The 12453-nt window shown below is 41.3% G+C and overlaps 2 protein-coding genes across 7 annotated transcripts in view; one reads left to right on the forward strand and one right to left on the reverse strand.

Moving 5' to 3' along the window:
* phactr1 (phosphatase and actin regulator 1) overlaps positions 1–2584 on the forward strand; it is a 44135-nt gene extending 41551 nt beyond the window's left edge. For all 3 annotated transcript variants that reach the window (XM_027290141.1, XM_019277508.2, XM_027290140.1), the window contains exons 12-14: positions 872–1012; positions 1121–1197; positions 1948–2584. In XM_027290141.1, the coding sequence (XP_027145942.1) occupies positions 872–1012; positions 1121–1197; positions 1948–1963 (234 nt within the window). In that variant the 3' untranslated portion in view covers positions 1964–2584. The remainder of the gene's footprint in view (positions 1–871; positions 1013–1120; positions 1198–1947) is intronic.
* Positions 2585–3280: 696 nt separating this feature from the next.
* Positions 3281–12453, reverse strand: part of tbc1d7 (TBC1 domain family, member 7) — a 10514-nt gene continuing 1341 nt past the window's right edge. The window contains exons 1-8 of one of the 4 annotated variants that reach the window (XM_027290143.1): positions 9152–9282; positions 6845–7037; positions 6687–6767; positions 6414–6604; positions 4732–4869; positions 4422–4567; positions 3770–3899; positions 3281–3693 (exon numbers count right to left, since the gene is read on the reverse strand). In XM_027290143.1, coding sequence (XP_027145944.1) covers positions 3607–3693; positions 3770–3899; positions 4422–4567; positions 4732–4869; positions 6414–6604; positions 6687–6767; positions 6845–6956 — 885 coding nt within the window. In that variant the 5' untranslated portion in view covers positions 6957–7037; positions 9152–9282 and the 3' untranslated portion in view covers positions 3281–3606. Of the gene's footprint in view, positions 3694–3769; positions 3900–4421; positions 4568–4731; positions 4870–6413; positions 6605–6686; positions 6768–6844; positions 7038–9151; positions 9283–12453 lie in introns of those variants that run through there. The other 3 variants (XM_027290144.1, XM_019277489.2, XM_019277488.2) reach the window with 3 other exon arrangements.

The raw sequence follows: 12453 nt of genomic DNA on the forward strand, positions 1-12453 counted from the left end.
AAAACCATTTTTTTTGAAGATTTAATAAAAAACATGTATATAGTAAAAAAACCTTTGGCGATTTTGAATTTGTTTTTTTTTTAAGTTTCTTTTTCAAATAAAAATTTTTTTTTTTAATTTCGACATAGTAAAAAAATCATAATTTGAGATTTTTTTTGACAGTTTTTAAAGATTTTCTTTTTTACATTTTTAAAAATATAAATTTGACTTATTTGTGCTTTGTAGTATTTTATTAATTATTTAATTTTAAATACAAAGTTTAATATTTTTTTATTTCGATAGTCAAAAGAACTTTCTTTTTTAACTATCGAAATTTTTTTTAAATCTTCAAAAATCTTTTTTAAAAAATCATCAAAAAACGTTTTTTTAACTGTCAAAATAAAAAAATCTTCAAAAAACTATCAAAAAAATCTTTTTTTTTAAACATTTTTAAAAATATAAATTTGACTTATTTGTGCTTTGTAGTATTTTATTAATTATTTAACTTGAAATACAAAGTTTATTATGTTTTATTTTATTTCGATAGTTAAAAGAACTTTTTTTTTAACTATCGAAATAAAAAATAAAAAATCTTCCAAAATAAATCATGGAAAAAAAAATATTTTTTTTACATCTTTAAAAATGTAAAATTGTGGAACTTTTTTTTTTTCTGCCATAGCAGCATTACAGTTCTCTAATATCTACATACACAGAAAAAAAATGGGTGTTCCCATGTTTTCTACAGCAGCCAATAGAAATGAAGCAGCTACTCTCAGTCACTAACATGTTCTGAACATCAGCTGCTTTCTGCAGACGCCTGTTCCTCAGCGTGCATGTTGCAGGTTTAGCTCGAGGGACTGACGCCTCCTTGGTCCTTTCTTTCCTCCTCTAGCTCAGCCAGAGGCCCACAGTCGAGGAGCTGAGGGAGGCGAAGATCCTCATCCGCTTCAGTGACTACGTGGAGGTGGCAGAGGCTCAGGACTACGACAGGAGAGCAGACAAGCCATGGACCCGGCTAACAGCTGCTGATAAGGTTCATTTACACACACACAACAAACCCAAACAATCCTGCACTGACTCTGGACTCAAACATTCATCTCCTCATGTGTACTGCATGTAAATATGTGTGTGTGTGCTTCAGGCTGCCATCAGGAAGGAGCTGAACGAGTTTAAAAGCACAGAGATGGAGGTGCATGAGTCGAGCCGTCATTTTACCAGGTAAGACAAAGTTAGGAGGCGACTATTGACAACTTTGCTCCTCTTAGATCATCAGAGGAGGAGAAAAAATAATTATGGATTAATCTGTTGATCATTTTCCCAATTAATCAATTAGTTAGTTGGTCAAAAATTTCAGAAAATGTGACGTCGTGACCCAAAAAATATTCAGTTTACTGCTACCGACGACTAAAGAGACCAAAAAATATTCACATTTGAGATGATTAAATTAAAATTCTCTGAAAAAATGACTCAAAATGATTATTTGATTATGAATATAATTGCTGATTAATTAAATAGTTAACATCTAATCTGTTAATTGACTGGTTGTTGCAGCTCTAGTTAAGTTAAAAGTCTTTCTCCTCTGTGTGACAGCCGTTTTATGAAATCTCAGATTACCTCGTTAGACTTGGACAGAGCTGCCGTGTCTGCCTCGGCTGTACCTGCGCTGTGTTCTCGTCACATTGTTCAGACCATAATTACGAGCAGCCGAGTGTGAAAACTGTTCAAATTAGTTTCCTCGTAAGTCGGAGTCTGGGAATTTTCTGACAGCCGTGATATCTCCCGCTCTGCAGAGAGCTTCAGAAACAGAAGCAGGCTGAAATCTGCATGATTCATCAACCTGAGCATGCACCTCAGGGTTGATCTTGCTCAATGAAAAGTCTGCACCAGATTTTAATGTCAGCCCATCAAGTGTTTATTGAGATATTTCTGAGACGTTGCTCACTTTGTCGTCATGGTTTCTCCCTGCAGGTTCCATCGGCCATAAAATGATCCGGTCAGACGTCGGCTGTGGTTTTTATACTCCCACACTGAGCCTCGGGTGTTCAGACCTGCTACCTGCTGCCCTCCCACTGCTACCTGCTCCTTTTTTCCAGCGTCTGCGTCAAACTGACGGACATGGACACGGACACGAACGCAGCCTGCGTGCTGCGGCCGTCACGGAAAAACGGGAGCAAACACTTAAGAGACGTACAGATGGATTAAACTCTCAACCGGCACCTCCCCTCAGCGGAGATTTTACAGATTTCTTGATATTCAAAAGCTTTTATTTGTCATTTTTTTCACCCTGAAGAGGTGGCGATCTGTTTACTTTGCAGCACTCTTTGCTTTTTTGGACGTCAAACACAGAATCTGTGCCAATTTTCGAGGCCGTGAACAGCAGGAGGTGAAGATGGGACTTTTTGTTTTTCTTGCCTTTCACCAGGTTCTCACTCTCCTTTCTCGACGTGACTTCATCTTTCCTCGGGGAGAGGCTTGCGTTGGCACTCCACAGATGACATCTCAACGATCGCTTTCTCATTTTGCCAGAGGAATTCAAATATTGACAGCAGCTTATGCTGTCGCAGGCAGCTGAATCTAAAAGCCAAAATGTCGTTAAAAAAAAAAATTTGAATCAAAATCCCAAAACACTCTCTGCAAGCCAGTAAAACCCCAACACATACACACCAATCAACTGAGCAATAATTCCAGATTTTTCCTTTTTAATTTCCCTCATTTGTCCGTCTGTTTATGGGCTGCATTCAAGAGCTCAAAAACATTTCAGACCCCCCACATTTTAAAAACCAAAGCAGCTCGACTTGCTCTGGAAAATCTTGAACGCATCCCAGAGTGACTGCTGTTGAGAGTTCAGTAACGCACTGTGTCACTGTGCCTACAGTATCGTTTACAGGGATTTCAAAAGTTGCCAAATTTACTAGAATATTATCTGTAGACACAGTAAAATGTTGCCGAACTCTCCGCTGAACCACGAGGAGGAAGTCTCTTTTTTCATTTTTTTATCGTCTGACATGAACAAAATCTGAAAACCCTGCCACCTTATGTTTTCTTTTTTCTTCTTTTTATTGTTTACAGTCGACATTCGGTTCATGAATTGGCAAATTACCGGGAGAACTGGTTGATGTGTTGTGTGTGTGTGTGTGTGTGTGAGTGAATGTATGTATGTGTGTGTACAAGCGTCAGTAACGTTACTGTCTCTTGTATGTTTAAAAATGTTTTGGGAGAAAAAAAAAAAAAGGAAAAATTATGAAGACTTGTACATAGCAAAGAAAGTAAGCGAGACTTTTCAAATGTTTTTTTGTAAAGCAGAAAAAACTGCATGTGAGTATTAATTTATTGTGTGTCTTCTATGATGTATGCAGTTTCTTAAAGAAAGAAACTTATTAAAAAATAAGTTTATGCTTCTTTGTCTTCTTGTGCGTTCACGTTGATGAGCAGTCCATGTCTCCAGTGTTCTTGTTTATCAGCGGGGAATCGTCCTCTCCGGGCTTAATTCAAAGTCGCCTGTGATGAGTTTTCGGTTCAGTCATGCAGAGACGAATCCCAGCTGACGCCGAAGTTAGTCTCTCGGTGGAGTTAAGAGCAAGTTCTGGTACGCACCCGGGGGAAAGCAGTTCACCTCCAGGCGCGTGGCTACACGGCGTGCATCGGGGTGCCGCAGTATTTGTGCCACAAGTCGATGGCTTTCGTCACGATGGCGTCCGTGTTTTCTTGAGGAATCTGGAGGAGGAGGGGAATTTAAAAGTTCAACACAAGCGCCTCTTATTTGGGTTCCCTGCGATGTCTTTTTACTCACATTACACAGAAACTTGACCACGCCTTCGGGCCGGTTTATGCCCATCAGCATGATCTTGTAGCTCAGCAGGATCTCCAGGGCCACAAACACCAGGATCTTACAGGAGCCGCTGATCACCTTGTCCCACACCCTGAAAATAACGAAAGGGGCTCGGTTCATTCGACTGGTATGAAGAATTTAAGTCTGTGATGGCTCGAGCAACACACAGAAGCTGAATCTTTAGCTTTTAAACAGGTTTAAGCTGATTCTGCTGTGTGTAGCAGGTTTCCACTGAAATTCACACATGCTGTTGCTTTTTTATCTCTTTGTAGCAACACATTATCAGCCTGATAATAGCACAACATGTGAGGACACGAGCGCTGGTCATGGTAGAAGTTTACAATCTGCTCCATGAGATTAACCTACAAGAGCACAAAGTAATTCAAATAAAGATGAGGAGAACGAAGCCCATTCCTGCCTGACCACTTCAGTTAATTATGTATGTCATAAAAGACAGCACGCTATGATTAGTCAGGGTTCAACAGCAGTCTGAGGCGTCTTGAAATGCGTTTGTGTAGCAGATAAAAGTCAACGTATTATAAAATCTCGTCTGCTGATGATAGAAAACAGAAAACAGAAGTGAACCTGTGATGATGTGACGGGGTGAACTGACCTCTGCAGGCTGGATTCGGGCAGGCAGCCAGCGAAGCAGCGTCTGAACCAGAGGCCGTACGGCAGCTGAGCCAGAGCGCCGCTGTTCTTCAGATGGTTCAGCAGTCGAGGCTCCTCCTGACTCAGATAATGCTCCAGGCTCTTTGGCTGCGAAACAGAAAAGAAACGACGACGTCTCAATGACGCAGATCCAAAAATAACGTGAAGCGAAACTCACGAGAACTTTGTGAATTCTGACGTTTCATGCACCAAATTTGCACGAGGAGTCCTCGTGTGCTTTGTATCTTTGACTACACTCTATTTTTTTTTACCAGATGTGGCACAGAGTCTCCAAACTTCATGTGGAACTGATTGACGAAACACTTGATCAGCCAATAGCAGTCGATGGGATCGTCTACGATCTCCTCCATGGCCCGACTGATGGAGAGGAAGTCCTCGTTCTCTTCGTCCTGAAAAACATCGACATGACGGGACATGAGCTGCAGTGTGTCTCATACTTTAATTCATTTGATTTGATCAAATATTTTTGTTAAAATCAGTGGATAGTTTTTCTTTTGTAATATTTTTTAATGTAGGAATTTTTCAACCTGGACTTGTTTTTGTGTCTGAGTGACTAACGATGAACAATTTTAGAAATTGGCTCAGGATTGAGCGAGAGCGCTGCAGCCTCTGAGAAGCTGCTGGTCCACCGCTGCCTCCGCATGTTTGTTTGTGTTATTATTGTGCGACTTTGTTGAGTTTGAACCGACGTGTTCACGCGAGATAACAACCTAACCGATCGAGGCGGCCGTTAACCACCAGCTGCCGTGTTCTGCATCATCAAACATCCATCTCTGTGCGGATCCTTTCAATAATGTGGGCAGACATTTAGAATAATCTCAGCCCGCCGGTGGCAAAAACAAACACTTTGAGTGAACGTGCATTGACGGAGGATCACACATTACAGCTCATTCTGTGGCTGCGGCGCTGTCTCGCTCAATACCGGACCGATTTCAGAAATTGCTCCATTAGACACACACACACACACACACCTGTTCCTTTCATATATTACAACATATTTAAGTAATTGTGAGACACGTAGTTTGAAAACAGACGTATTCAGGGTGATGTGGACACACTGTGTGTGTGTTTAATTACAGCGCTGAATATATCTCTTTAGTCGGTTACTGATGTGGAACTAAACACACAGAGTGTAAGTGATGTCCTAACATAAATCTTTAAGTATTACCCGCAATGTGTCGGCGCTAACTTCAAATGTTCGTGGGCTGTTTAAACAGAACGCCACAGCACGAGGCTTTAGTGAATATACTTTTCTTTAAAAACAATCAGATCTCACATTACTATCACCGAAAACAAATATATCAGTGGTCAGACTTCACGTGCATTTCAAGTAAGACGGATGAGGATTTGAGGAACGACGCCCAGCCCAGAAATGCTGATGGATTCATAAGAAATAAAAATGATCAGCCACATCCAAACTCCTCTACAGCTCAGTTCACTCGTGTTTCTGCTCCTACAACCTCCCATCTGATCTGATTTCTGCATCAGATCATCAGCTGAGCATCTGAGGGCGTTTCCACACCTTTGGTTCGTTTGCTCCGGTCTGAATCAGTCCAAGAGTTTGTGAACTTTTTTCCTCTTTCATTCAGTTTTCTTTCTCAGCCAAGCAATCCAACATCCATCGCCACAAACCACATTAAGACGTTCAGATGTTTCATTATTATTAATTACAAAGTCCTCTGTGCTGTGCATGTTTCATGTCGGCGTTTGCTCATGACTGTGGCAGTTATCTGAATGCACTTCGAGTAAACATCTTTAAAATAAACTATACCGCTTCACTTCGCTTTGAGACGCTCGAAGCTTGTGGAGTAAACCTGGTAGTTAGGTCAGGACCCACCACCTCCTCTTTACTGTCTAGGTCACTCCAACATACCAGTGTCTGATTCAAAAACACCCTGAAAACCTGTGCTGTCTTTTTTATTACTCATCTCACCGGCGGGGAGGTCTCGGAGCACCGTGGGAGCACCTGGCTCTCCAGCTGAAACATGCGCAGGTAGACGTGGGTGGACGGCGTGGAAGAGTTGATGTATCTCATCACCTCCAGAGCCTCCAGGATGTCCTGGTACTGCTCCTTCCTGTAGCCTCCGACCAGAGTGTGAGAGTCACTGTGTGGTGGTAAGATACCTGCAGGAACAGGAGAGTTTGTTTACTGAGCAGTTTAGGAACAGAACATCACACCTGTGATACATATGTGTGTACGTCTTACCCAATAATACCTTCCACACATGGATCCTGTACATGGAGGGGAGGGGGAACCTCTGACTGAAGGTGCTCAGCTTTTCTAGATCTGTCAGGAGACAAAAACTGATTTACATCCACAATATTTGGACAGTACCATGTCGGCACATACGAGCCGTTACCCACCCAGAGGATTGTCCTTGAGCAGAATCTCCAGAGACTTCTTCTCCTCCACTCCTCTGAAGCCGACCTTCTCGTAGTAAGCAGAGCGGAAGTTCCTCTGAGGGTCGTCCGCCATAATTACACCTGGTCAATGACACCTGGTCGACATTCACAAGCAGGGGCGCCGTAAAGGGGGGGAAAAGTTAGGGGCCCACGACTGACAGGGGCCCCGAAAAATAGGTAAACACCAATATAAAATGATTAAACCATCATCAGTGAGTATATATATGTTTCAAATATGATAATTAATTTCATTATCTCTTTGTTTTTATGTGTTTTGGGCAGTAAAAGTTAAATAAAAATGGACTTTAGCACATTTTTATGGTGGCTTTTAATCTTGTAGTGAACTGCACTAATATTATTATTTGTATCATGGTCACTTTCTTTGCAATATTTCTTACACTATGGTCACTTTACATTACAATACTCTTTTTATTATCATGCCACTTTTATCCTCAGTACTTGTCTGTTTTGAAGGTTGATTGTTTTCCGTGTTTATTGTAGGTTATAGATGTTTCTGTCTGTTTTTCTACTTTTCTGTCTGTTTTTCTACTTTTTTCTAATTCTGTAGTTTATGCTACACTTTCCTCTGCTGCTGTCACAACTACATTTCCCCATGATGGGATGAATAAAGTCTAATCTAATCTAAACTGCATACCGTATGCAGACTTGCATGCATGTGCAAATCACCAGCAGTAAATATTGTTGCTAAACTACAAGACGCAAAACAATTGCAAGCCTTTTAATTAGAGTTATACGGAAGTCCTAAAAGGCATTACATACGTACGTTTTCCCGCGATACAAGATAATTAATTCGAGATCTCGAGAAAAACAAACGATAGTCTGTGTATTAAATCAAGTGCGCCCGTATTACAGAATGTATGGCAAATGCATGTGTCCATGATCGAGCGAGCAAACCTCCACTGTAAAATCTTTTTGATCCATATTTCTGACAAAGGTTTGTACACTTGATCTTAGACTATTAAAGCATATTTACTGTATCATTTTGGAGAAATTTATCCTCAAAGTTCTTTATTTTTAATTTAAAAAGGCATTATGTGCAATATTTACTCTACTGTAAAATCTCTTTGATCCATAATTTCTGACAAAGGTTGATACACTTTGGTTAATCCTCACTCCAGTCCTGAGATCAAGTGTATCAACCTTTGTCAGAAATTATGGATCAAAGGGATTTTACAGTAGAGCAATAGGTTTGTATCATGGACTACATGCATTTGCCATACATTCTGTAATACGGGCGCACTTGATTTAATACACTAGACCAGGGGTGTCCAAACTACGGCCCGCGGGCCACATCCGGCCCGCCTAAACAATTGGAGTGGCCCACTTAACGATCCCAAACAATCCCTCTAAACATGGCCTGTTTTTCAAAATTGCATTTTCCTATTATAAAATATCCACACTTAATGATTAAGCTTGGCATTCTAATTAAAATCTACCTTATTTATGAACTATTTACAGTACTAGCTAATTTTCATCCCTCACACAATGGTATATTCCGACTTGGACTTGCTCGTGATCGACTTCCAGCGCAGTCTGCCGGGGGATTCAACTTGGAAAGGTTGGGGGCGAAGGTGGCTCACGGCTCCGGCCGCGCGCTTTACAGCGCCCTCCTGCCTGGACCTCGCCACTTCCCGGGGCCGTGGACTTAGTGTCTGCGGCCCTCCGCGACTGTCGAATCGCAATTTATCGCAACTTTCACTTCCTCCCGCAACAAAAAACGTAAAAAGCAACTTTAACGCAATTTTTTTGAAAACCCATGCACCAGGGATTTTAGGCCGCAACTATTTCAAAAAAGGCCTGTGAAATCCTGGTGGGACTGATCATATTTCAGTTATAGACTGACCCCGGCCCCCCATCACAGAAAGCAAGTTGAGTGTGGCCCGCACCGAAAAAAGTTTGGGGACCCCGCACTAGACTATCATTTCTCAAATTAATTATCTCGTTATCACCGGAAAACGGTGGAATAAAATGTTGTTGTATGTATGGCCTTTTAGGGCTTCCGTAGAGCTTCTGATTGATAAGTAGGTCTGGAGATGTGGGGACAACAGCTGCACAGAGGGGCCCAGTTTCTTTATGTCATGGGGCCCCAAATTCCTGGCAGCGCCCCTGAACACAAACACCTTTAATGTCGTCATTACCTGTGCTAAACACTCTGTACTTATATTTAGTCGTTATTCTATTGAGTACATAACAAATGTTAGTTATCAGCAGAATGAAGAGCTAAAGTTTGTTAAAGCTCCTTCTCAACTGTTTGACGCTTTAGCTCTGAGCTCACGTTGACGTCAGCTCCTTTCAGCCCGACACGTGCGAGCCACGTTTGTGACGGTAACATTAACGAGCAGAACACCAGGTGACACACCTGGTCTGGAGCACGGCCCAAAAAACAATAAACTCACCTGACAGTCTGTCTGCATGCTACATGCTACATGCTAACAGCTGCTGTGTGTTGTAACGAAGTACTTCCGGGTAGCGCTGTCGAAATAAAATCACTGTTTATTGTTTACTAATGCTATAGTATCAGTGTGAAAACTAACTCACGACAAAACAGAATATCCCACATCTGGAACATGAGGTGGAAATTCCGAGGTCTGCGGTAAAAATAACGAGACACGATACATGTGCTTATTTTGAAGGCCCGTGTCATGTTCTCCCCCCCCATTTGTGATCCATTCTCTCAGAGGAGGGTTCACGGCTTTAATCAAACCTTTTATACTTTAGATTAAACCACATCTACACTCACAAATTTACAATTTAAAGTGTTTTTAAAAATTTATTATTCTCCTCAAGTAAAGTCTCCACACACAAGCCTAGTCCAGCAGGAACTACATATGAAACAGGATGGGGAATGTTCAATTAATGTCTAGCAGTTGGGTTCAAAACAAAATTGAAAACATGATGCCAAGCATTGTTCAGGTGACTAACAATCAATTAAAACTTGTCCTTTCATATTTATTTGATTTCATTTTGGGAATTTTCTCCTTAGGTTACACAAGGTCACGTGTGGGCCTTGAGGTCCTCGCAGTATTAATTGTTTGGCTTTGACTAGGGTGCAGTCTATCTCAACACTGTGGTGGCAGGTCGGCGAGACCTGTTGCTGCCTTCATAGAATAATAGCTTGTTGTGATTGTGTTCATCTGCGTAAACAGCATCTGTGTCTCAGACTAGAATATGCTGACAATAAACCTCCATGGTAAAACATTCTCTTTGACTAATTCTGGGCGTGTAGTATTTGTGGTGTTATCTTGGGGTTTAAAGTCGTCCACCAGATGAGTTGGGCAGAATGGAGCCGACTCAGGCACTTTGATGAACTTTGAGAGTGTCTCTCTTCTCCTTGGCCAAGCGTCAAAAAATATACAGCATAAGACATCAGAGGCTCCTGAACACTTTCTTCTTCCTGACCTCACACATTGACCTTTGACTTCAGCAATTCTACACAACAATAACTAAAAACATATTTTTTATATCCTTTTGTATCATTTTATGATTTATATGTTATGATGTAGACAAGATCCCTTCAAGCTGTGGGCTCTTATAACTGCCTACAAACTGAGGAATATCTATGATATCGTACATGTAACTATCTCTCTGTCCATGAAAAGAGAAAGTCATGAATCCATGAGCAAATGGTTAGCTTTTATTTGTATCTTGAGAAGTTGTCTACAAAACCAGAAGCACTAACAGCAAGAAAAAAAACATACGTGTGAATTCGCAGTATGATTCATATAAAAAAAATAAAGTAGCATGTAAATAGAATATATGTAACCAACCATTAATCCCTCCCCCTCCAAACACAAGTAAATTGAATGTAATATACTGTACCATTTTATGTTGCCAATGCAAAGACTTATAAAATGAACATTCATGAAGACTTCGAAAAAAATAAACTTGATGTTTCAGCCAGAACATTTCTAATCCTGACACCAATAATTATTTTATACATTTTATTTTCAATCAAATACAAGATGGTTCCAATAAATACTTAGTCTGTTTCACACAAACATATCTTGTCATGTTATTTTCATCCTCATTTGAACTACAGCAACTTAGCATTTAAAAGCATAGCAAACACCGAAGCTAAAATCTAAAGTATGTATTATAAATCTTTTTTTTTTTTTTACCCACATACAAAACACATTTTCCAAAGTTATTTTCTGCACATCAAATATTCTTACACAAATTCTGGTTCATTTTTAAGAATGATTATGGTGCAGTGTTCTTTTCTTGATTTATTTGATGGATGAGGAGAAGGAGAGAAAGCTAGATGACTGTAGCGAGATGAGCTGGGGGAGCCCAAGTCTATGTGCCCTGCAGAGCCTGTCTCTGAGCCACCTCCTGGCGCCGTCCTTGATCCTGGGGCAGAGGAGAAAATTGTAAGGACTGCTGATTCCTCTGGAAGAAACGGATGATGCCTGGAGCATTTTTCCCCAGTTCTTTCCTCCACAAGCAATTATCCAGAGCCTCCTGTTAAGAGATCTTAAGTTTGCTCTTGGGGCAGGTTAGGATCTTTGAATGATGGTTGAGGTTTTGCAGCTTCGGGCTGCTTTTAATCCAGCCAGCCATTTCTCAAAGCTTCATCTAAGGATCTTCTACAGTCCACTTCTGGGTCATAAGCCCTCCTGTCGCAAACTGGAACTCCATGAACCTTGCCCTGCTCATATGGCACCCACATCTCCTCATAGTCCGCGACAGACATCTTTTTCCTGACTTTTACATCCTCAAAGCCAACGTAGGCTTTCTGCGCAAGCTTGAGCTTAGAGGCCATGTTGTCTTTTATGATACTTGGCGGGCGGCTCTTGGATGCCTAACCTTTTGCCATTTTGGGATTAACACATTCTCCAGTGCAGGCCTGGGCCTCCAGTAGTCTCTGGGCAGTGATGGAATCCACCAGACCACGATTTAGACCCTCTGTGATGGTTATCTTCTCAACAGTCTGTGTCAAAGATGGCACCCACGGGTTCCTGCTCACCCACTGCTTCAAGAGGGGAGGCACCGAGTGATAGAGATACTGGATATACCCTAAGGCTGTCGGTTGAGTCTTGAGATACACTGCTGAATGAGCCACTCCGCTCTGTGACAGTGGTGTTCTTGTGTGGTCTCTTGGAAGAGTTGGTGACAAAGCTTTGAATGACGTTGATGATGTGACGACGATGTAACTGACGATGGCACTGTGGTTTCCATTGTTCTTAAGTTGTGAGGTTGTGCGAGGATGAACCCAAAGATGATGATGATGACGACCGATGTAATGACGATGGCACTGTGGTTTCCATTGTTTCTTAATGTTGTTGAGGTTGTCGCTGAGGATGAACCCAAATGATGATGACGACGATGTAACTGACGATGGCACTGTGGTTTCCATTGTTCTAATTTTGTTGAGGTTGTCGCTGAGGACAACCCAAAGATGATGATGACGACGAGTAACTGACGATGGCACTGTGGTTTTCATGTTCTTAATGTTGTTGTGTTGTCACTGATGATGAACCCAAAGATGATTGATGATTGATTTGAAGATGTGATGCGAATGATGGATCCGATTTGGTCTTGCCGGTTAT

The sequence above is a fragment of the Larimichthys crocea genome, chromosome XVII (genome assembly GCF_000972845.2).
Source record: "Larimichthys crocea isolate SSNF chromosome XVII, L_crocea_2.0, whole genome shotgun sequence".
Taxonomy (NCBI): domain Eukaryota; kingdom Metazoa; phylum Chordata; class Actinopteri; family Sciaenidae; genus Larimichthys; species Larimichthys crocea.